This window comes from Mauremys mutica, chromosome 1 (assembly GCF_020497125.1).
Source record: "Mauremys mutica isolate MM-2020 ecotype Southern chromosome 1, ASM2049712v1, whole genome shotgun sequence".
Lineage (NCBI taxonomy): Eukaryota > Metazoa > Chordata > Testudines > Geoemydidae > Mauremys > Mauremys mutica.
Window position 1 is genome coordinate 369,838,618 of NC_059072.1, and position 25,091 is coordinate 369,863,708.

The 25,091-nt window shown below is 49.4% G+C and overlaps 2 protein-coding genes across 2 annotated transcripts; both read right to left on the reverse strand.

The window, feature by feature from the left end:
• Positions 1–11,108: 11,108 nt before the first annotated feature.
• Positions 11,109–12,056, reverse strand: LOC123374717 (olfactory receptor 52M1-like). Its single transcript, XM_045024929.1, has one exon. It carries the CDS (start codon positions 12,054–12,056, stop codon positions 11,109–11,111), a length of 948 nt encoding a protein of 315 aa, XP_044880864.1.
• Positions 12,057–22,202: 10,146 nt separating this feature from the next.
• LOC123363071 (olfactory receptor 51E1-like) lies at positions 22,203–23,522 on the reverse strand. The gene is made up of 2 exons (XM_045003782.1): positions 22,884–23,522; positions 22,203–22,283 (listed from the first exon to the last, which is right to left on the reverse strand). Exons 1-2 carry the CDS (start codon positions 23,520–23,522, stop codon positions 22,203–22,205), a joined length of 720 nt encoding a protein of 239 aa, XP_044859717.1.
• Positions 23,523–25,091: the final 1,569 nt, after the last annotated feature.

Consider the following 25,091-nt stretch of genomic DNA (forward strand, 5'->3'; position numbering starts at 1 on the left):
GGGCCCAGAAACTGTCGCCAGCCAGCATCATGTCCCTTGTGAGCTCTGCACAGAGCTCAATCTGAGAGCCAGAGCACCAGGAGAAAGGTTTAGGTTCTTTTATGAGTAAAGAGCCGGAGCAGCCTGTCCCGGATCTGTTTGGTCCTCACCCCGTAGATGATGGGGTTTAGCATGGGGGGCACCAGGAGGTACACGTTGGCCATGAGAACATGGAAATACAGGGACACATTCTGCCCAAACCGGTATGTGAGAGAGGAGAAGAGAGCTGAGAGGTAAAAGGTTAAGATGGCACAGATGTGGGAGCCACAGGTCCCAAAAGTCTTGAACCGGGAGTCCTTTGTGGGGAGGCTGAAGACAGCCCTGAGGATCTGGATATAGGACACGGCGATAAAAAACACATCCAGACCAAGCACATAAAATACCACAAAGAGGCCGTAGTAATTGCTCACGTGGATGTCAGCACAGGCCAGCTTCACCACGGCCATGTGCTCACAGTGCGTGTGGGGGATGATGTTGGTTCTGCAATATGGCCGCCGCCTCGCCAGGAAGGGATAGGGCAGTACGAGCATGCTGCCACGCAGCACTATGGCCAGGCCCATCTTGGCCACCACAGGGTTTGTCAGGATGGTGAAATGTCTCAGGGGATGGCAGATGGCCACATAGCGATCCAAAGCCATGGCCACAAAGATCCCAGACTCCATCACTGCATAGCAGTGAATGAAGTACATCTGGGTGAGGCAGGCACTGAAATTGATCTCCCTGGAATTGAACCAGAAGTTACTCAAGGTCTTGGAGCTATACACACTACAAAGCCACTTTCGATGATGCAACTCCTCAGTTTCAGTGATGTAGTAAAACCACCTTGGCAAGAGTTGTAAGGGTTTGTACACACAAGTTTTGTCACCAAAGTGCCTAGTTAGACACTCGCACAGTTTAAACTCAGCTGCTGTGCATCCGGATAAACACCTTACGTCCTTCCCCCTTTAAAGCCCAGTAATTCTGAAATTCCCCCTCCGTTTGCTCAGTGTGGGGTGTTCATATCACATCTTCCCGGTGGTCATGGTGGCTCCACGCAGACAATGCTCTCCCGCTAGGACCACAGCAGAACTGCTGGATATGCTCAGAATATGGGGAGAGGAGGCTACGAGGTCCCAGCTGTGCTGGAGCCATAGGAATTTCAATACCAAGGGTGGTTTTCATGGAGCTTGTGGGGAAAGAGCTCTGATCGGGACATGCTGCAGTGCAGAGCAAAGGTGAAGGAGACAAGTGCCCCACAACTGCAATTTTTATAAGGAGTCGGACGTTATCCTTGGCAGCAACCCCACCTCCATGGCCAAGAGTCCTGTGGGTGCTTCGGCTGGGCTGGAGCTGGCGGAAGCTGGACCTAACCCAAAGGAGGAAGTCATCGAGGAAAAGGTGGAGGCAGAAGAAGGTGTGGTTCCCAGGTCAGGGTTGCCCAGGAGGTGGCCAGGTGGTCTCGGCAGTCACAATCAGGCGAGTCAGAAGCGAAGAGGAGACCCTGGCTGGGTTTCTGTGTGCTGGGCATTTCCCCGTGCGGCTAGGCAGCGCGGTGGGGCAGGTTGTTGATGCTCACCGAGATTTCACAGGATTCCTCCAGAGAGATCTTCAGGACATTTTCCTGCCGGTACTCAGCAATCCTCTGCCGGAGGGTCCTTGGCAGAGCTGCTTTCTTCCTTCCCCCACTGAGGGACACTTTTCCATGCCATTCGGTAATTACTTGGGCCAGGACCAAAGCAGCACCCAGGGGAGCAGCACAGGGACCGGGGCAGAAGCTACAAGCATGTAGTAGCTGCACCCTTGCCTCTTTGCTTCCCTTCCGAAGTGGGATACCTGCCACAATCACCCCTGCCTGTGGAAAAGGGTGGGAAACTAGAAAGAATTGCCCCCTGAGAAGTGCCCCGCACCGCTCTCACATTGCTTTTATCCCAGGCATAATGTCCTCTGTCCCGGGGTGCACGCACCATGCTTGTGGTGTTTGCTGGCATGTGTGCTTCCCAAGGGCCAGCAGGAAAGCGATTGGTGTGTTACCAAGGGTGTATTTTAATATATCGTTCCAATGCTGTATGTACACTTAACAAGAATTCTTCTGTTTATAGTTACTTGTTCTTCACCAGACAAGTCTTTGGAAGGAGGCTCCCACTCCATTCCAGCCGAGCATCTCTGCTGGAGAAGAAAGTGTCCAAGATAGAGGAAGGAAGATATGTTCCAGGAGGTGCTGCAGTATTGTAACACCCACAAGACAGAATGCAGGCAGTGGAGGGAAAGTGACAAGCAGGAAAGAAGAAAATGAGGCATAAACACGATAGAGAGGCTGATAAAAGTTTTGGAGTGGCAACCCGTCATCCTGAAGTCCCTCCTGATACTCCAGACTTAGCAGATGCAACCCACCCTCCCCTTCGGCACATTCAGAACTCTTTCCCATGATCTCCCAAAATGCCACGCATACATTCCTCTCCGATACCTGGGACTTTGCGTCAGCCCTTCCCTGGCACCTCCCCCACCAGGAATGTGCATGTGTCTGTGTGTGTGTGCATGCTGTTGTGGGGGTTTGGGCTATAAAAGCAAAGTTGTTTGAATAATACACACTCTTTATTTGTTTTCATTCCAGTTGTGATAGCAGATGGCAGCAGCAAACAAGCAAGTGGTTTTATCATTTATCCTGCGCTTGAACAATCACAACTGCTTCCTACCCTACTGACACTGGACGTCATTCTGCGGTACAGTCCCAAGCACAGCAACAAACATTACTGGTTCTCAGCTTCAAAGTGTTTCCTCAAAGCCTCCCTGATTCAGATTTCTCCTGTTGTGCCCCTCTAATGGCCTTGGTGTCTGGCTGCTCAAAGAAAAGAAAGACAAATACAGGTCAGTGCTGGGTTAAAAGTAAACGATTTAACAAAATGAAAGGAATGTTTTAAAAATTATGTGACAAGGTTAGGAAAGAATGGAAAAGCTGATATGGAATTAGTGTAAAAAATAATCTAGGAATATAATCAATGCCATTCAACAGCATGGTTTATGGAAAACCGGCCTTGTCAAATAAGGAGAGTGCATGTTTGGTTGATCAAGGGAACCATGGAGATGCAATACACCAATTTCTCGGAGGCATTTCATTTATTAGAGGAAAACATTGAGAGAAACAAAATGAACCCTGCAATACCAGTGGAGCGCACATAAAATGGACTAAAAACTGGCTAACTGACAGATCTCAGAAAGCCGTTGTCAGTGAATGGGGCTGTTTCTAGTTAGGTTCTGCAGGGATCAGTTCTAGGCTGGATGCTGTTCGATATTTTCATCAATGACCTGGGAGCAAATAGAAAATCACTGCAGATAAAATGTGTGATGACCCAGAAGCTGGCAGAGTGATTACAACGAGGAATCCAGGGCAGCACACCGATTGAGCTAGAGCATTTGGAGAGCTGGGCCCATGCAAACATAATGTGTTAATACAGACAAATGCAAAGTGATCCTCTTGGAACTGGGAATGGAGGCTCAACCCACAAGGCACTATTTTATGGACTGCAGGGACCCGGGAAAGGATTTAGGGTCATTGTGGGCAACCAACTCATCGCGAGCTCCCAGTGCGATGCTGTGGCCAAAAGAGCCAATGCAACCCTGGGATGCATAAACAGGAGAGTGATGAATTGGAGCAGGGGAAGGATGTTGCCTCTGCACATGACACTGGTGAAATCAACTGCCTCCAGTTATGAGGTCCACATTTCAAAAACAATCTTGAGAAATTGGGAAGGGTGCAGAAAAGAGCCACAAAAATGATCGGAAGCCGGAGAAAATGTCTGACAGAGAGAGACTTAAAGAGCTTCATCTCTTTATCTCAACGAAAAGATGATCAAGCAGAGACCTTCCTGGGGAGAAAACCTTGGGTAATAATGGACTCTGTAATGTAGCGGAGAAAGGCAGAGGTAGGCCCAATCAGTGGAAGCTGAAGCCAGACAACTTCCAGGTGGAAATAAGGGCCAAATGTTTACCTCTGAGGGTGATTAACCATTGGAACGAACTGCGAAGGGAAGTGGTGGATTCTCCAGCTCCCCATGTCTGCCGACCCAGACAGGATGTATTTCTGGAAGATCTGCTCGAGGGCTTAACTACACTGAGAGTTCTACAGCAGAGCTGCCATAGCGCTTCAGTGTAGACACGACTTACACTGACGGCAGGGGTTCTCCCGGCAGTGCAGGTAACCCACCTCCTCGAGAGGCGGTAGCTAGGTTGATGAAAGAATTCTTCCACTGACCTCATGCTGTCTACACTGGGGTTAGATTGATATAGCTACATCTCTCAGGGGGTGGATTTTTAGCTGTGGCAAAAAGAGACTATCCAGCTAGTCATGGGCACCTCAGCTGGAGACATAGCACATGAAAGTCATGGTAGATGTTACTACCGCGCCACTCTGTAGAGAAACTGGAAAGGATCCAGAGGCGAGAGACAAAGATGATGCAAGAGATGGAAAACAAGCCATATGAGCAAAGGCTGAAGGAACTAAGAATGTTAATTTGGAAAAGAAGAAATTGAGGGGGGACATTACAGCACTTTTCAAATACTTGAAAGGCTGCCATAAAAAAGATGGAGAAAAGTTGTTCTCTTTGTCACTTAGGGCAGGACAAAAGGCAGAGCAGATTTAGATGAAATCTCAGGAAAAACTTCCTAACTGTAAGACCAGGAGGACCGTGAAACAGATGCCTCAGGTGGCCATGGAAGCTCCTTCAATGGGGGTTTTCCAAAGGAGGCTGGATAGTCATCTATCTTGGATGTTTTACACAGATCAAATCATGCATCTTGGCAGGGGATTAGACTAGATGACCTCTGCTGTCCCTTCTCACTCCATGGCTCTATGATTCTATGATGAAAAATCCCAGTGTAGACTATGTCTTAGTCAAATACTAGTTATAGAGTCAATACAGAAGTGACTGGGTGAAATATAATTGCCTTTGTAATACATGAGATCATACTGGATGATCTAATGGTCTCTTGTGATTTTAAACCCTAAGAATCTATCAATAGAAAAAGATCTGGCATTTATATTTACTCTGTCTCATAAACCGCAAACAATATAACATTCAATTACATTGAAAGTCTGAACTTACAACACTCAGAAAAGAAAATTGTTTATGTAATCCGTACTTGGCCTGTGGAACTCCTTGGCACAGACATTATTGGAGCAAAGAGTTTAGCTGAATGTGATTCACAAATAGATTGGTGATGCTGGTGGCACCAACTTTACTGAAGGCTGTCTGATACCTTCAGTTAGGAGACCTCATTTTCAGTTGCTTATAAATTTGTCAAACTTTAACCCTTTGGATTGAAATTTCCCACGTTGGGTGTCTGCTTCCAGCTGAATTGTTTTTTGAAAGTTTCAGGCATAACAGTTCAGCCGACTTCTCGAGTGAAGCCAGGAGAGATGATGTCTTGCCCGTGTTTAAAAATTCTTAGAATTGTTCCAGTGAGGAGCCCTAGCACCTCCAGGCCTTGCAGCAGATAAGAGCCAGGTAACAGTCCCTGGAATGCAAGAGCGGGAGGTGACAGCTGGCTCCAGAGTTCTTACTCCAAGGGCAGTTTTCCCTCAGTGGGGCCTGAGGAAAGTATGAGCCACTGAATTTAGCTGTGTATTGTACAACTACTGACACCTTTCATCCTGAGCAATCCGCTGTGCTACTGAAACGCAGCCGCCTTGGGGCTGGAGGCCATCAGCTGGGAAAGCCCAGCAAAGAGGGACATTTTGGCCAGCGATACTGGAACAACCCCATCCCCTGTGGCAAGGACCCTGGGATGTTTAATGGCTGTGCAGGGAAGAAAGGACCCCAGACTTACTCTCTATCCCAGCACGCCCACATTGCACTGGGTTTGTCGAGCAGGTGAGCTCCTCAGCAAAAGATGGTACCTGTGAATCCTGAGATGGAAGTGTCTTCCCTGGGAATCCCCCTCAGAGAGTCGTGCCCCACACTTCTCTCACCCCAGCATCTGCAGCAGCATCCCACACCAAGAGCCAACACAGGGCCGTGCACCATTTATAATATAGCTCTGAGCAATCCCAGTGGGGTTCGCTCAGCCTCTAGGGGAGAAGGGGCATCTGGACGTAAACAGATCAGAGACAGTCTAGCCAATGTCTCTCTTTCCATGTCTGAGCTTCTGTGCTAATTATCCAGCTTTAGGAGTAGAAAGTAATTAAGGGACCTTCCCAAAGGGAGATGAGAACTCTTGGGCTCTCTGCTGAGCAGCCCCTCTACACAGTAAGGTGCCACCTCTCACCTCGTACATGTTGGTTTGAACAAAACAACTCTATCCATCATATTCCCCTTTTGGCCCTGTCATTGGGATGGGTCAGTGTCATAGGTTTGTTCCCCACTTTGAACTTTAGCGTCCAAAAGATGGGGACCTGCATGGATCCTTCTAAGCTTAAATCCTAGCTTAGATCTGGTAACACTGCCACCAGCCAAAAATATAGTGTTTTGGCACACTCCCTGTCCCCCCAAATCTTTCCCTGGGGAACACAGATCCAAACTCCTGGGATCTTAACACAAAGGGAAATAAACCATTCCCCCTCCCAGACTTTCCCTCCCTTGGTCGTCAGGGAAAACTTCTTTGATTCAAACTCCTTGAATCTAAAACAAAGAGGGATTCACCTTCCCCCCTCCTCTCTTTCCCCCACCTATCCCTGGTGAGTCAGACTAATCCCCTGGGGTCTCAAACAAGGGAAAAATCAAACAGGTTCTTAAAAAGAAAAGCTTTTGATTAAAGAAAAAAAGAAAAGGTAAAATTTAGCTCTGTAAAATCCGGATGGAAGTTTACAGGGTACAGCTTATAAAAACTAGAGGGACTCTAGCATAAGTACAAGTACAGCAAAGAGGTAAAATACTGTTCCAGCAAACACAAATTTGCAAATACAGAAATTAATCAAAAGACTAATCCGCCTTTCTAATACTCACTATACTTAATAGAAGAGAATATTACAGGAAGCTTGGAGAGCCTGGATGTACGTCTGGCCCCTCTTAAATCCAAAGAGAGAACACTCCCCAAAACAAAGAACACAAACAAAGACTTCCCTCCACAGAAATTTGAAATGATCTTGTCTCCTGATTGGTCCTCTGGTCAGGTGTCTGTCAGGTTCACTGAGCTTGTTAACCCTTTACAGGTAAAAGAGACATTAACCTTTAACTATCTGTTTATGACAGTCAGCCTGTTCCTTGTTATCTGTGTGGAGTGTACGAGTATGCGAATGTTCTGATCTCTGGTGTCCAGCACCTTTTAGGTATGTCTCTGTTTGCAGCATCAGCCCTTTCCTTGCCAGCTTCTGTGAGCAGGGCCTGCCTCTGGCTCACAGCTTAACTTTGCTTTATGTTAGCAAAGTCTTGACCATTAGTTTAGTTCAGGCCTTAGGCCTCACACTGGGCCTCTGATCCCAAGGTTTGTATCTCAGGGCCTCCTCTTACTACACCCAGCAGTCCTGACTTCCCTGCTGTAATCACGGTCTCTCCGTCACGCCAAGAGGGAAATGGACTCCAGCTCTGGCAGGGGCTGTTCATTGAGTGAGATGCAGAGGAAAGGCTGGAAGAGGGAGCCTGAGCCTTCGCCATCCTCTGAATGTGAATCTGAGGTTTTCAGAACCAGCTGGAGGTTGTGAGCTCCTCACTCCTGTGAGGCGTGAACTCCGGGACTCCACTTCCGCTGCCCCTCAGAAACCTGCCAACACATCACAGTCACTGTGGTCACTTCAGGGGAACAGACTCAGGAAAAAAAGCACCAACAGAACGTCCCTGTGGACAGAGGGCAGCTGTTGCAGCTGAAAGCCCAGTACCTGGCAACCCTAAATGGCACCTGACGCCGAAACTAAAAAAATGGAGGCACTTGGATTCCCACAGCTGAACTCTCTGCCTGCTCATCTGGCTCATTGCGGGTATTTCTCCGGTGCGGAGCACCTGGGTTTTTAAGCACTGGAATGAGACTGAATGATTCTCGTGTCCAAGCCCAACGGGGGCACCGTGTCCACCTGATCTTTCAATCTGGCTGCAGACAAAGGCCACAGGCTTTTAGGCCTTACACTATGGCTACAGGCCTTATCATATGGCTACAGGAAAAGGCCTGATCCTTACAGGACGACCAGGCCCCGGAGGTCCCCATGACTGGCCCCGTGATACCCCAGGTACGGCCAGGCCCCAGGGGGTTCCCAGGAGCTGCCCCAGGTACGACTGGCCTCCAGGGGCCCCCGGGAGCTGCCCCAGGTACGATTGGCCCTTGGGGGGCCCCCGGGAGCTGCCCCAGGAGCTGCCCCAGGTATGACTGGGCCTTGGGGGATCCCCGGGAGCTGCCCCAGGTATGACTGGCCCTCGGGGGGTTCCCAGGAGCTGCCCTAGGAGCTTTCCCTGGCCCCCACTGATGGTGCCCCAGCTCATCTCCTGCCTGGCCCAGTAGGAGCCGAGGGATCCACCAGTAGCCTGCACAAAGCAACCCGAGTGCTGACGCTGGGTTTGAGAAAGGCAGCGGTGCCTAAGTTCAGTATTTCCCTGAGTACTTTGTGGATCTAGCCCTGGACGCCTTTCTGGAAGATGCTTTAGTCTAACACAAGTTAAGATTGTTCAAAGCCCAGGGGGCTGGCTGGGGACACTTGGCGGAAATAGCCAAGGTTGCCGGGTGGTGAGCCAAGGGCTGGATGCCTCAGGTCAGGACACAGCATTTTTGGCTTCTAGTTAACCAGTGCGGTGAGACAGAAGTTTACTTTTGTTCCTTGCTTTGTGTACAACCACCAGTCTGGGGTGAATCTGCCCGATTTGTCAGCAGATTGTTCTGAATCTGGCATCCTACTGAGGGACGGTGACACATGGACACCACTGACAGGTGCTTCACAGACTATCAGGAGGTAGCCCTCTCCTACAGACGAGGGAGTTGAGGCAGCATGAAAGGAAGTTTCTTGAGCCAAGAACAGCCCACAAGTCCCTAGCTGCCAATCCCTTGCTTAGTCGCGCTCAGGCCATGCACCCACTTGCACCATTTGAGGATTTGGCCCAAGTCATGTAACTAGAGATAAGGCATCAGCAGAGACCGGTGATCTGGGAGGGAAGATGCCTATTTATTAGGTTTCGTGTTCTGCTACCAAAGGGCCCTAATCAGGGCTGCTGAGTCGCACACTGCACTGATGTGGTTCCTTGCAGCACATCACTGGGCTCTATGCGCTGTGCAGAGTTCCAGGTAGTGTGTCGTTCCTGGTAAACAAGCAAGACAAGGCTGAAAACTGAGCTGTGTGGAAACCTGTTTTGTGGCCAGAGTTTTTAGCTGTTTCTTTGATAAATTCCTCCTGTTGAAGAGCTGCAACTCCACTGATCACAAGACACAAATAGCCTCGGTGTGTCTAATACAACCCAGGGGAGCAATGCCTGTTCGTGGCCAGAGCAGTGGTGCTGGATGGAGGGGGGGTTGCGGTGTCGGGACTCCCAGTTTCTATTCTCAGCTCTGCCACCAACTCATTGTGTGGCCTTGGGTAAATCACTTTACCTCTGTGTGGCTCAGTCCATCCCCATGACACGGGGATAACGCTGCCGAGCAGCCTAACTACAGAGCTTCTATATCTAGTGATCAAAAGTGTCACGCAGAGTGTCCGTTAGACTCAGCTACACTGTCCAGCTTCAGCCTCTGGGCAACGGGGGCCCTGTAGTTCCAGATAAGGTGCCGTGTACGTGTGGAAATAGCCGGATAATGGCAGCTGTGCCACTGATCTCCCTCCCTGTGAGCTACCGCAGCCACCCTGGACTCTGCCCAGCATCCTGCCTTCCCAGCTAATTCAGGGGCTGATCCTTCCGCCTCTCTCAGCTGTTGTCCTCCTAGCGCCAAAGCTGATCCCTGGCCCTGCCCCGAGGCCTGGCTCAGGGCAAAGGGCTCCCAGCCCATCCCCACTGCAGGGCTCTGCCTGCTACAGGCCTCCCACCAGGAGGAACAAAGGGGAGCTGAAAGCTCAGGACTCTGTAGCTGAGCTCCGGGGCCCACAAGCTGTAGGATGCACAGTCTCACCCACCTGCAGCACAGCCCTGCTCCCAACCCTCAGCTGCTTTTCTACAACTTCCCAGCTTCCCTCTCCGATCCCGACTGGCCTGTCAGCCCCAGCGCTGCATCCTCGCTGCCCTCACTGCAGGCTCCTTGTCAGGCTGCAGCAGCTCCTGTCACAGCCCCGGAGCAGATGGAGGGGGAGGGGATCCAGCGAGTGACGGGGAGGGGGAAAAAGAGCGAGCAGCAGTGATGGGGACTTGGGGCAAGAGGCGGAGAGGGGGGTGGGGCACAGAGGCAAGAGCTGGAGCAGGGGCTGTGCCTTGGGGGAATAGGTGCAGAAGTGGCTGAAAGATTTCTTGGAACTGGAAAAGGTGCAAAAGGGGGTATTAAAAATGATGAGGGGTCTGGAACGGCTTCCATATGAGGACAGATTAATAAGACTGGGACTTTTCAGCTTGAAAAAGAGACAACTACGGGGGGATATGACAGAGGTCTATAAAATCATGGCTGGTGTGGAGAAAGTAAATAAGGAAGTGGCATTTACTCCTTCTCATAGCAGAAGAACTGGGGGTTATCAAATGACATTAATAGACAGCATGTTTAAAACAAACAAAAGGAAGTATTTCTTCACACAACGCACAGCCAGCCTGTGGAACTCCTTGCCTGAGGATGTTGTGAAGGTCCATCAATGGCCAAGATGGGAAGGGATGGTGTGTGTTTGCCAGCAGCTGGAAATGGGTGACAGGGAATAGATCACTTGATTTCCTATTCTGTTCATTCCCTCTGGGGCACTTGGCACTGGCCACTGTTGGCAGACAGGACACTGGGCTAGATGGATCCTTGGTCCGGCCCAGTATGGTCGTTCTTATGTTCTTATATTCTCAGAGGTCCAGTTATCAGTAACTAGAAGGGTGGCAAACCAGTGAGTTCTACACTGACCGATTCCCCAGTTTCTCACACTGACACAGCACAGTAAGGTCAGGAAAGGGTCTAATGTCTCTCTGGCTGCCTGGTCAGTGATTGAGGGAAGGTGGCCCAGCACCATGTCACCAGCCAGCTCTGCACGGAGCTCGGTCTGAGAGCCAGAGCAACAGGAGAAAACTTTAGGTCCCTTTATGAATAAAGAGCCAGAGCAGCCTGCCCCGGATCTGTTTGGTCCTCACCCCGTAGATAATGGGGTGCAGCACGGGGGGCACCAGGAGGTTCACATTGGCAATGAGAACATGGAAATGCAGGGGCACATTGTGGCCAAACCGGTGTGTGAGGGAGGAGAAGATAACTGGGATGTAAAAGGCTAAGATGGCACAGAGGTGGGAGCTGCAGGTCCCCAAAGCCTTGAGCTGGGCATCCTTTGTGGAGAGGCTGTAGATGGCCCTGAGGATCTGGATATAGGACAAGGCAATAAAAATCATATCCAGACCCCTCACACAGAATACCATAAAGAGGCCGTAGTAACTACTGACGCGGATGTCGGCGGAGGCCAGCTTCACCACGGCAATGTGCTCACAGTATGTGTGGGGGATGATGTTGGTTCTGCAATATGGCCACTGCCTCGCCAGTAAGGGATAGGGCAGTATGAGCATGCTGCCACGCAGCACCACGGCCAGGCCAATTTTGGCAACCACTGGGTTTGCCAGGATGGTGGAATGTCTCAGGGGATGGCAGATGGCCACGTAGCGATGCAAAGCCATGGCCATGAAGATCCCAGACTCCATCACTAAGAAGCAGTGAACGAAGTACATCTGGGTGAGGCAGGCACTGAAATCGATCTCCCTGGAATTGAACCAGAAGATGCTCAGCGTTTTGGGCACAATGGACGTGGACATGACCAGGTCGGTGACAGCCAGCATGCAGAGGAAATAGTACATGGGCCCATGGAGGCTCAGCTCCATCTTCACGATGAAAAGGATGGTGAAGTTCCCCAAGACGGCTATGATGTACATGGTGCAGAAGGGGATGGAGATCCAGACATAGGCTGCCTCCAGGCCAGGAATGCCCAGCAGGATGAAGGTGGAGGAGTTGGTGAAGTCGGTTTTGTTGAAATCTGACATGGAGTAGGGGTGAAGGTGTCCAACTCTGAGGCATTCCCAGGGCCCAGGGTTATGGTTGCAGTACAACAGCCTGGATGGAGATACAATGTTAATATAAGCCACTACATGCACTACTAGAGGCTGTTCTTATGGGTGAAGCAGATTGGTTCCTCTTCACACACATTTTCATTTTCCAAATCTGAAAGTGTAAAAAAAAACCAAGGCCCCCTTCCCCCCAAAGCTTTGCCAATCCATGTATCAAGGGGAAACATTCCAAGTAGAACCACCTGAGGGAAAAGACCTGGGTGTCATCGATAGCTGTTCCACCTGCTCATTCACAGTAGTCACCAAAACAAAGAAAACGTTTAGATGCCTAAGGAATGGGGAGAGATCAACCTGCTCTGGAAACGCACTCAGTTTTGATCACCCAGTCTCTATAAAGGATACAGGAGATGGAACGTAGATTTCTGCAGAGGAGCTTCAGAGGAGCATGTGGATCGGACACAGACTTCTCTTAGGGGAGAGTCTGATGATAGAAAATATCCAGGTTATAGTCAGGAGCAGAGGACGGAAGAGTATAATGTAAGGGCCAGGTCAGATGATAAATAGTCACATAAAAAAGAATCTGGCACATCAGAAAAGGGCAGACAAATAAACAGGGACAAGTTTTTAAAGTGCTTGTACACAAATGCTAGAAGTCTAAATAATAAGATGGGTGAACTAGAGTGCCTTGTGATAAAGGAGGATATAGATATAATAGGCATCACAGAAACCTGGTGGACTGAGAGCAATCAATGGGACACAATCATTCCAGGGTACAAAATATATCGGAAGGACAGAACAGGACGTGCAGGGGTAGGACTGGCACTATATGTGAAAGAAACAGGGCAGCCCAGAGACAGGGGGGCAAGTGGGGCAATTTTCCCCAGGCCCCGGACCCCACAGGGGCCCCCAGGAGAGTTTTTCAGGGGCCCTGGAGCGGGGTCTTTCACTCGCTCCGGAGGCCCCGGAAATCTCTCACAGGGCCTGGGTCCCCAGAGCTTCTTCCTCTCTGGGTCTTCGGTGGCGGGGGGCGGTCCTTCCGCTCCGGGGCAGAAGGACCCCTCGCCGACGAATTACCATCAAAGCGGGACCCGCCACCGAAATGTAGCCTGGTCTTCGGCGGTAATTCGGTGGTGGGGGGTTCCTTCCGTTCCGGGACCCGCCACCGAAGGGCCCCGAACACCCGCGGTGGGGACCCCCCGCCACCAAATTACCGCCAAAGACCGGGCTGCACTTCAGCGGTGGGTCCTGTTTTGGCGGTAATTCGGCGGCGGGGGGGGTCCCCGCCGCGGGTCTTCGGGGCACTTTGGCGGTGGGTCCCGGAGCGGAAGGACCCCCCAGCGCCGAATTACCGCCGAAGCGGGGGCCCCCCGCCACCGAAGACCCCAGGCCCCCAGAATCCTCTGGGCGGCCCTGGAAAGAAAATGTAGATTCAGATGAAGTAAAAATCTTAAGCGAATCCACACGTTCCATAGAATCTCTATGGATAGAAATTTCATGCTCTAATAAAAATATAACATTAGGGATCTATTATCGACCACCTGAACAAGACAGTAATAGTGATGATGAAATGCTAAGGGAAATTAGAGAGGCTATCAAAATTAAGAACCCAATAATAGTGGGGGATTTCAATTATCCCCATATTGATTGGGAACATTTCACTTCAGGACGAAATGCAGAGATAAAATTTCTCGATACTTTAAATGACTGCTTCATGGAGCAGCTGATACGGGAACCCACAAGGGGAGAGGCAACTCTAGATGTAATCCTGAGTGGCGCGCAGGAGCTGGTCCAAGAGGTAACTATAGCAGGACCGCTTGGAAATAGAGACCATAATACAATAGCATTCAACATCCCTGTGGTGGGAAGAACATCTCAACAGCCCAACACTGTGGCATTTAATTTCCAAAGGGGGAACTATGCAAAAATGAGGGGGTTAGTTAAACAGATGTTAAAAGGTACAGTGACTAAAGTGAAATCCCTGCAAGCTGCATGGGCGCTTTTTAAAGACACCATAAAAGAGGCCCAACTTCAATGTATACCCCAAATTAAGAAACACCATAAAAGAACTAAAAAAAAGCCACTGTGGCTTAACAACCATGTAACAGTAATAACAAAATGTTTTTTAAGTACATCAGAAGCAGGAAGCCTGCTAAACAACCAGTGGGGCCCCTTGACGATTGAAATACAAAAGGAGCGCTTAAAGACGATAAAGTCATTGCGGAGAAATTAAATGGATTCTTTGCTTCAGTCTTCACGGCTGAGGATGTTAGGGAGATTCCCAAACCTGAGCTGGCTTTTGTAGGTGACAAACCTAAGGAACTGTCACAGATTAAAGTGTCACTAGAGGAGGTTTTGGAATTAATTGATAAACTCAACATTAACAAGTCACCGGGACCCGATGGCATTCACCCAAGAGTTCTGAAAGAACTCAAATGTGAAGTTGCGGAACTATTAACTAAGATTTGTAACCTGTCCTTAAAATCGGCTTCGGTACCCAATGACTGGAAGTTAGCTAATGTAATGCCAATATTTAAAAAGGGCTCTAGAGGTGATCCTGGCAAGTACAGACCGGTAAGTCTAACGTTGGTGCCGGGCAAATTAGTCGAAACAATAGTTAAGAATAAAATTGTCAGACACAGAAAAACATAAACTGTTGAGCAATAGTCAACGTGGTTTCTGTAAAGGGAAATTGTGTCTTACTAATCAATTAGAGTTCTTTGAAGGGGTCAACAAATATGTGGACAAGGGGGATCCAGTGGACATAGTATACTTAGTTTTCCAGAAAGCCTTTGACAAGGTCCCTCACCAAAGACTGTTACATAAATTAAGCTGTCATGGGATACAAGGGAAGGTCCTTTCATGGATTGAGAACTGGTTAAAAGATAGGGAACAAAGGGTAGGAATTAATGGTAAATTCTCAGAATGGAGAGGGGTAACTAGTGGATGTTAGGAATGGTGTCCCTAGCCTCTGTTTGTCAGAGGATGGAGATGGATGGCAGGAGAGTGATCACTTGATCATTGCCTGTTAGGTTCACTCTCTCTGGGGTACCTGGCATTGGCCACTGTCTGTAGACAGATACTGGGCTAGATGGACCTTTGGTCTCACCCGGTACGGCCGTTCTTATGTTCTAAGACAGGCTGTGAGAACCTTCTAAGACAGGTTCTTATGTTCTAAGGAGGCTGCCCTATGCCGACCGACTGAAAAGTCAGGGACTGTTTAGATTAAAGAAGCCACAAAGAAGGGGGCATATGATAGAGTAGAGGAAAATAAAGAATGGAACTGATTACATTCCAATGGACAAACAGAGAACAGTTCCCAGCCAGTAATTTCTATAGACACTTAGTGCTTCAAAAGGGCTGATTCTGTTACCTGGGGTTCTTTCAAACCAAAGGTCTTGGTAACTTTACTCTGTGCGAGGAAGTGTCATGAAATAATCATGGGAGACATGGCCGTCCGACCGATCTATGGCTGGCACAAACAGGACAACACAAGAGTGCTTTCACTTAAAGCAAACTTTACTAGTCTCAAGAACTTACACACGTCCACAACAAGTTAGTAAAACACCCCCAACCCTTGATTATTACCAAAGCTGAGTGTGGTTTTCGAGTGATATAGCGGCAGCCTATCTGCTGGTGGGGAACACAAGATGCATCCACAGGGAGAGGCCAGTCCTGAAACGAGTCCCACCTATCTCAAGCTTTTTCCCCTTATTTATACTTTAGGAATTAAAGAAACCTTGTTAAGTAAGCGGTTTTAATGATTGAGCAAGAGGTTCATTCTAATTATTGATTAACCAGGTGTGGGTCTTTCCAGAGCCTGCAGCCTTGAGACCCCAATAAACATTCCTGGGGCATATCCTACTCTTTTCAAATGCATGTATCAGCAAATTTAACACAATTCTTATCAGGGAGGACCCAGGGTCAAGCTGCCCTTTTGGTGGCACCCTAAATCCCCTTCCCCTCCTGCCTTGGTCAAGCAGAGACTTGCTTTTAACAGCTTGCTGACTAGGCTGTCTTTAACAATAAGCCATAGTGGTTTCAGGCACTTTACTGCTTTGCCAAAGTCTCCCCGTACAATTCCTCAAAAATGACAAATTATCCACAACATCGATTGGGAGGAAAAAATTATTACGAAAAATGGGAATGAAAATTGGGAGTTCTTTAAGAAGAGCTTATTACATAGCTAACAAGCCACAATTCCACAGTCAGAAAGTGGAGAACTCATCTCAAATGAGGTGATGGAATACTTTCTAGTCCATTAGCAGTCAAGGAGGATGTTAAACAGCATCTACAGTAGAACCTGAGAGTTATGAAAACCAGAAACATCAACTATTAAAAATTAAAGGGAAAGTTTAAAAAAAAAAGATTTGACAAGATTAGGAAAAAATTGAAAATCTGGCATAGGATTAGTTAAGAAAAAGTCTAGGGATATAATTAATGTGAGTCACCAACAGGGTTTATGGAAACAGGTCTTGATAAATAAGTTTTCATCCTTTAATGGCTGTACATGTTTGGTTGACCAAGGGAACTGCACATGTACAATATACTTCGATGTCTCTGAGGCATTTGATGTAGTTGGGGAAAACATGCAGATAAAAACACTATGTATGTGAAAATGTACCGTAGACCAGGTCTTCGATAAACACAAGTCTTTGGCCTCAGTATAGGGGAACCTGGGTGAAATGTAACACCCTGTATTATATAGGAGGTAATAGGGGGTGATCTCCTGGTGCCTTCTGACCATGAACCCTATGAATCTATTGATAAAGAAACTAGATGAAGCATTTATATTGACTCTGTCTCACCATGCATGAACAAGGGGACATTCAGTTGCACTGAAAGTCTGAACAGATAACACTGATAAAAGAAAATGCAATGGCTGCGCAGAGCAGAAAGGAGCACAGTCTTACTCTCTGTCCAAAACCGGCCCCAGGATCGACCCTTGGGACACTGTGCTTGAAACCGGCTGCCAACTAGACATGAAACCATTGATCATGTTCAGTGACCCTTGGGACACTGTGCTTGAAACCGGCTGCCAACTAGACATGAAACCATTGATCACTACCCATTGAGACCGATGATGTAGCCAGCTTTCTATCCACCTTATAGTCCAGTCATCCAGCCCATGCTTCTTTAACTTGCTGGCAAGAATACTGTGGGAGACCATATCAAAAACTTTGCTACAGTCAAGGAATAACACATCCACTGCTTTCCCCTCATCCATAGAGCCAATTATCTCCTCATAGACTGCAATTAGGTTAATCAGGCATGACTTGCCATTCGTGAATCCATGCTGACTGTTCCTGATCACTTTCCTCTCCTCTAAGTGCTTCAGAATTGATTCCTTGAGGACTTGCTCCGTGATTTTTCCAGGGACTGAGGTGAGGCTGACTGGCCTCTGGTTCCCCGGATCCTCCTTCTTCCCTTTTTTAAAGATGGGCACTACATTAGCCTTTTTCCAGTCATCCGGGACCTCCCCTGATTGTCATGAGTTTTCAAAGGTAATGGCCGATGGCTCTGCAATCACATCCGCCAACTCCTTTAGCACCCGGCAGTGCATCCAGCCCCATGGACTTGTGCTCATCCAGCTTTTCTAAATAGTCTTGAACCACTTCTTTCTTCACAGAGGGCTGGTCACCTCGTCCCCATGCTGTGCTACCCAGTGCAGCAGTTTGGGAGCTGATCTTGTTCGTGAAGACAGAGGCAAAAAAAAACATTGAGTACATTAGCTTTTTCCACATCCTCTGTCACAAGGTTGCCTCCCTCATTCAGTAAAGGGCCCACACTTTCCTTGACTTTCTTCTTGTTGCTAACATACCTGAAGAAACCCTTCTTGTTACTCCTAACATCTCTTGCTAGCTGCAACTCCGAGTGTGATTTGGCCTTCCTGATTTCACTCCTGCATGCCTGAGCAATATTTTTATACTCCTCCCTGGTCATTTGTCCAAGCTTCCACTTCTTGTAAGCTTCTTTTTTGTGTTTAAGATCAGCAAGGATTTCACTCTTAAGCCAAGCTGGTCGCCTGCCATATTTACTATTTACTATTATTTCTACATATCTGAAGTGACTTCAGGAGGTCATCTATACCAACCCCAACTAAATCCTCCCAACCAGGGCTTTGTCAAGCTGGGCCTTAAAAACCTCTAAGGATGGAGATTCCACCACCTCCCTAGGGAACCCATTCCAGTGCTTCTCCACCCTCCTATTGAAATAGTGTTTCCTGATATCCAATCTGCATGAGCGGTAAAGAGGTGATTTTCCCGTTGTATCTGACACTGGTGCACCCGCTGCTGGAATCCTGTGTCCAGTTCAGGATGGGGCCAGACTCAAGGACTCAAACTCTTTAGCTTACCAAAGGAAAGGTTGAGGGGTGACCTGATCACGGTCTATAAGTATGGACATGGGGGACCAATATTTTAAAAAGGGCTCTTCAGTCTAGCTGAAAAAGGGCTGCCATGATCCACTGGTAGAATTTGAAGATTGACAAATTCAGATTGGAAATAATGAATATGTGTTTAACAGGGACAGTGATTAGCTATGGGAACAATTTCCCAAGGGTCCTGGTGGATTTTCCATCACTGACAATTGTTAAATCCAAACTGGACGTCGTTCTAACAGCTGTGCTCGAGGATTGTTTGGGGGCAGAGCTCTGGCCTCGGTTGTGCAGGGGGTCAGACGAGGTGATCAGAATGGCCCCTTCTGGCTTCGGACTGTACAGGGGCAGCAAGATATCAGGGCAGTTGGGAGGGGAACGCAGAGGCAGGGGGCTCAGCTCCAGAAGTTTGAAAACTGCGTTTGGGGTGCAGGTAGGGGGTGACTCGGGCTGTGTGCAGGCAGGAGGTAGGGCAGGGTGGAGAGAGGGGTGGCTGGAGCTGGGCGTGGGCACAGGTAGGGCAGGGTGAAGAGAGGGGGTAGCTGGGACTGTGTGCAGGAAGGGGGTAGCTTAGCGTGGAGGAAGGGGGTAGCTCGGGGCTGTATGCGGGCAGGGTGTAGCTCAGGGTGTAGTCAGGATGTAGCAGCATTCTTAAAGCTTGTAAATCCTTTTCAATTAAGCCAGAGTGATTAACATAAAAGTAACATTTTTCTCCAATGCACAAGCACAAGCCCCCCTTATTTCAGCATTCATAGCATCTAACACATGTCTATTTTGCAAAGCCACTTCTGGATCAGTCGCTGCAAGGATTCAACCGCTGGGTGGCGGTTGGCATCAAAATACATAATAAATAGCACATTTTATCTCTGAAGCAGACGACTTCTCAAAAATTGTAGCCCGGGATCTAGCAGAGGAAGCAGCTGGAACACTAGAGCCACTGGAGGACGGGAAGAGCAGATAAAAACCTGTTTTCCTCCAGGGAGCCTGGTCCTGGTACAAAGACAGGAGGAAAAGGGTCTTTAAAAGGGAGAGCTGGACGTCCGGGAACTTGGCTGTTTCCTCCAAGCGTCCCCAGCCAGCCCCCCTGGCTTTGAACAACCTTAACTTGTGTTTGACTAAAGCATCTTCCAGAAAGGTGTCCAGGGCTAGATCCACAAAGGCACTCAGGGAAATACTGAACTTAGGCACCGTCGCCTTTCTCAAACCCGGCTCATCTCCTGCCTGACCCAGCGGGAGCCTAGGGCTCCGTCAGTAGCCTGCACAAAGCAACCTGAGCACTGATGCTGCTCCACAGCTAACGAGCTCCTCAGAGTCTTCTCTCAGGCCTCCATTCTGGTGGGATTCTCCAGTGAGGTTTGCGCCCCCTCATCTCCCCAGCAGGACTGATCTGTTCAGGGTTCTCAGACCACACCTCCTGGATGGGGCCTTGCAGATTGGGAATGTGTGTGTGCATGTGCATCCATGTGTTTACATGCATTTACATGTATACGTGTGTGTACATACATGTCTGTGTGTCTCTGTCACTCTCTCTCTCTCTTTCTCACACACACACACTGTCTCAAGGCTAGTCTACACTTACCTGCCGGGTCGACGTGGTGAGTTCGACTTCTCGGAGTTTGAACTATCGCGTCTAATCTAGACGCGATAGTTTGAACTCCCCGCGCGCTCCGGTCGACTCCGGTACTCCATCACTGCAAACGGCGGTGGCGGAATCGACCTTGGAACCGTGGACTTCGATTCCGCGGTGTCTGGACGGGTGAGTAGTTCGAACTAGGGTACTTTGAATTCAGCTACGCTATTCACGTAGCTGAATTTGTGTACCCTAGTTCGACCCCCCTTTTTAGTGTGGACCTACCCTCAGTCTCACATGCACACACATTCTCTCCCTTTGACAGTCATTTCCAAATACATACATGTGTTGTTGTTGTTCTTACTTCATACTCCCTGCAGTGCACATCTACGCTCTGTAATTTTATTCTTCCCAAGTGCTGTTATTTAGGGTTTTGAGTGGTTGGTGCATTTCAAATTTTATTTCTCTCTTACGCTTAAATTTAATTCTTTGAGTAGTGACTGATCCACTGGAGCACGCAGCCCCCTCCCCGGAGCACTGCTTTACCACGTTATATCCAAATTCGTGTTATATCAGGTGGTGTTATATCAGGGTAGAGGTGTGTATATATATAAAGATATATATTTACCTTGCTGTTTCTACTGGTGGCGCACATCCACACATTTCCTTGATATTGGTGCAAATAACAAAATTCATTCTGCAAATGGATGGGAAAAAAAACAAGACAGAACATTGATTTTGTAGCCTTTTATTTTATTTAAAGTAAATTTTGTAATCTGGTGTTACACCACCGTGGCTTCGGCTCTGGTGACAGTTTCAGTCTTGCTTCAAATTTAGAGTCTCTAGGAACACGTAAAGACCAAAGGTAGTGACCACACATACATTCATCCATACAAGGCCTAGGCTACTTGATAAGTTTTATTAAAGTTACAATTACCCAAGCCTATAGCAATTCTATACACACCTCTGCACCAGTTACAACTCTAGTTCTATTCCCATCCTTAACAATAGTGTTAGGGTCTGATGGGTCTCTCAGAGCTCGATCATCAGCAGACGGGTGGTTCCCTGTGTCCCCTGAAAACTTAAGGGACCCCAATCTTCTAGAGGTTGGGTAAGTTCCCTTTATTCTCATTACCACTTACACACAACCTGTATGCTGTGATTAAGACACAGGTCTGAGAAAGGCGTGCTTTTACAGTGTTTTTATGATCTAATATTAAACTTCTGGGTAATTTTGTGCAATATTATCACTTAGTGCTTCTTTTCCCATAATCTTAGAGCATCGGGTTATTTTCCAGTCACTTATGTCATCATTTCTTGTCCCCAAAGCCTACAATAGCTAAACTAAAGTCTCCCAGGCCTCAGCCTACAGCTTCTTGCCTTCCAGCCTGTCTTACTCACGTCTAGTACTTGGTTCCTCTAAATATGGATCAGTCCCACACTTCTATCATTCACAACTTAACCCTAATTAACATACAGTGAAAATATAGTATAACATATTGATTAATCATAGCACAATAAAATAAATGAATAATGAACTAAAATTATTGGCTACAATTTAGACCCTCACTTTATATATCTGGTTGGGATGATGTTTTCCAATATGCATTACTTTGTCCACATCATCCTGGAGCATCTTTGGGATTGGTCGGAGCTCTCCAGGGTGTTCAGGGGCCTGGAACTCCTGGCTTCTCCTCCAGCTGGAACTCATCTCTGCTGCAGCCAGAGCCCTGCAACCAAAGAGTCTCCTCTGGTGCCTCTCTCCTGCCCCAGCTTCTTCTGGCTCATCCAGTCTCTGTATTTCTGAAGGGCTGGACCAACACTTTCTCTCTCTGTTCCTGCTTCTGGGGAGGTTCCATTCCTTCCACGCCCGCCCCTCTGCAGAGAAGCTGGAGAAAACTGCTTTTATCTAGAATTCAGTTACTCCCTCCTTCTACTGGGCGAGCTCTTGCTGGGGCTGAGAGTCAATGACCAACCTATTCACAGAGAGATGTCTCTGCCTCAGCCTTCACCCCCTTCATACAAGGTGGGTGAGAGCAGAGTACAGGAAAAGCCCAAAGACATAGGGGATACAGATGGTTTCTATAACAAAGGGTGAGTTAATGGGGTTTCCACCCATCTAGGTTTTATCCGGACACTCCGTTTTTTGGCTTCTGTGTCTAGGTGCCATGCAGGGTTCTCAGGTGCCTGGTTTTGAACTAGAAAGTCCAGTCAAGAAAGAGATGGGTCTTGATGGACTAAGTGGGGCATGGGAAGGGGTCTAGGGGAAATATGTGGGGCAGAGGTCAGGGTCTTAAGGGAATATGGGGCAGAGGGTGAAGTCACAGGGTCCAGTTACCAGTAGTTAGAAAGGTGCAACCCAATGAGTTAATGAGTTGTACACAGACTGATTCTCCAGTTTCTCACACTGACACAGCACAGTAAGGTCAGGGAAGGGTCTAATGTCTCTCTGGCTGCCCAGTGAGTAACTCCGGGAAGGGGGCCCAGCACCGTGTCACCAGCCAGCTCTGCACAGAGCTCGGTCTGAGAGCCAGAGCACCAGGAGAAAACTTTAGGGCCCTTTATGAGTAAAGAGCTGGAGCAGCCTGTCCCGGATCTGCCTGGTCCTCACCCCATAGATGATGGGGTTCAGCATGGGGGGGAGCAAGAAACACATGTTGGAAATGAGAACGTGGAAATACAGGGGCATATTCTGCCCAAACCGGGACATGAAGGAGGAGAAGAGACCTGGGATGTAAAAGCTTAAGATGGCACAGAGGTGGGAGCCGCAGGTCCGCAAAGTCTTGAGCCGGGCGTCCTTTATGGGGAGGCTGAAGATGGCCCTGAGGATCTGGGTATAGGACACAGCGATAAGAATCACATCCAGAACCATCACACAGAATAGCACAAAGAGGCCGTAGTAACTACTGGCGCGGGTATCGCCGCAGGCCAGCTTCACCATGGCTACGTGTAAGCAGAACGGCTCAGGAATGATGTTGGTTCTGCAATATGGCCACTGCCTTATCAGGACGGGCAAGGGCAATACAAGCAAACCACTGCGCAACACCACGGCCAGGCCAATCTTGGCCACCATGGGGTTTGTCAGGATGGTGGAATGTCTCAGGGGATCACAGATGGCCACATAGCGATCCAAAGCCATGGCCACAAAGATCCCAGACTCCATCTCTGAGGCGCAATGAATGAAGTACATCTGGGTGAGGCAGGCACTGAAATCGATCTCCCTGGAATTGAACCAGAAGATGCTCAGCATTTTGGGCATGATGGACATGGACATGACCAGGTCGGTGACAGCCAGCATGCAGAGGAAATAGTACATGGGCTCATGGAGGCTCGGCTCCCTCTTCACAATGAACAGGATGGTGAAGCTCCCCAAGATGGCTATGGCGTACATGGCGGAGAAGGGGATGGAGATCCAGACATGGGCAGCCTCCAGGCCAGGAATGCCCTGCAGGATGAAGGTGAAGGGGTTGGTGAAATCAGTTGTGTTGGAATTGGGCATGGAGTAGGGGAGAAGGTGTCCAACTCTTAGGCAGAACGGTGTCTCCTGTATATACTGTACGTTCCCCTGACTTCCTCAATGTGCCCATCGTCTAGGGTGTTCATTGCAGGACAAATATCTGGATGGAGAGATAAAGTCATTAGGAGAAACTGCGTGCACATGCCTAGGGAGATCTGAGAGTGGAAAAAGAACAAACCTTTTCCAAGACATGCCAGGGGCAAACAGCCCAACTAGAACACACCTCAGGGAAAGGACCTGGGCATCATTGATAGCAGCTCCACAGAAACAGCTGCTCATTCACAGGGATCTTAGACCCCAAGTCCTGGGGGATTCCCTCTATTTCCCCAGCCAGCTCCAAAACTGAAACCCCCTCCAGCCGTCTCACCCAGCCACCCCCCGGCTCCTCCCCCAGCCTTTGTCCAGTTTCCTGGGCAAAGATGTCACCTGGCCCAACCCCCTTCCTGGCTCAGGTTACAGGCTCAGGCAGTGGTGAGCTGCAGCCGGTTCGCACCGGTTTGTGGGAACCGGTTGTTAAATTTAGAAACCCTTTTAGAACCGGTTGTAAAGGGCTTTTAAATTTAACAAAAAGCTCCAGCAGCTCCCTGCCCTGTCCTGTCCCCGGCCCCAGCTCACCTGGCTCCAGCTCTGCCTCCTCCTCTGAAGGCTCCCACTCCGGGCTTCCCACCAATCAGCTCTTAGCGCGGGAAGCCTGGGAGGGCTGAGAAGGAAGCAGCAGCTTCCTGCAGGTGAGCTGGGGTGGGGGGGGCACAAGGAGGGCTCTAGGTGCTGTGCGTCCCTGGCCCCAGCCCCGGCCCCGACCCCGAACCCGACTCCGGCCGGGCGGCGCGGCTCCGGGCCGGCCCCCGGCCCTGACCCGGACCCCAACTCCGGCCGGGCGGCGCGGCTCAGGCCCCCAGTTCTGGGCTAGGCCCCAGCCCCGGGCCAGCCCCCGATCCCCGACTCTGGCCTGACCCTCAACTCTGGCCTGACCAGTGGCTCTGGCCCGGCCCTGAACTCCAGCCCAGCACCCGCGGCTCCCAGCCCCGACTCTGGGTGGCACGGCCCCCATCTCCAGGCAGCGCGGTAAGGGGGGCAGGGAGACGGTGTTGGATAGAGGGCGGGGGTGGATTAGGGTCGGGACTGGGGGCCGTCAGAGAGCAGGGAACAGGGGAATTGAATGGGGGCAAGGGTCCTGGGGGGGGGCAGTCAGGAAGGACCAGGGGTTGGATGGGGCGGTGGGAGGCAGTCAGGAGCAGGGGTTCCAGGGGGCATCAGGAATAAGAGAAGGGGTTGGATGGGGCAGCAGGGGGCAGTTAGGGGACAGGGAAGGGGGGTGGATGGGGCAGGGGTCCTGGGGGCGGGGCAGGAGTCCCGGGGGCGGGGGGACACGACCCCCTCATGGGGTGAGGAGGAGGGAACTGGTTGTTAATATTTTGGCAGCTCATCATTGGGCTCAGGTATCATCCCTCAAGTGAAGTCACCCCCTGCTCTCCTATCTCCCATGCAGGCAGACCCAGTAAAACTCCCCTGCGACATCGCCAGGTCAATCATCCCCCCTCCCTGCTCCGT

Coding starts and splice junctions, on each gene's coding strand:
- LOC123374717 (XM_045024929.1), bottom strand. CDS start 12,056: ATGTCAGATTTCAACAAAACCGACTTCACCAACTCCTCCACCTTCATC.
- LOC123363071 (XM_045003782.1), bottom strand. CDS start 23,522: ATGCCCAATTCCAACACAACTGATTTCACCAACCCCTTCACCTTCATC. Junction 22,284..22,883: donor TCTGTGTGATGGTTCTGGAT/GTGATTCTTATC, acceptor TATTTCCCCTAG/ACCCCTTCCCATGCCCCACT.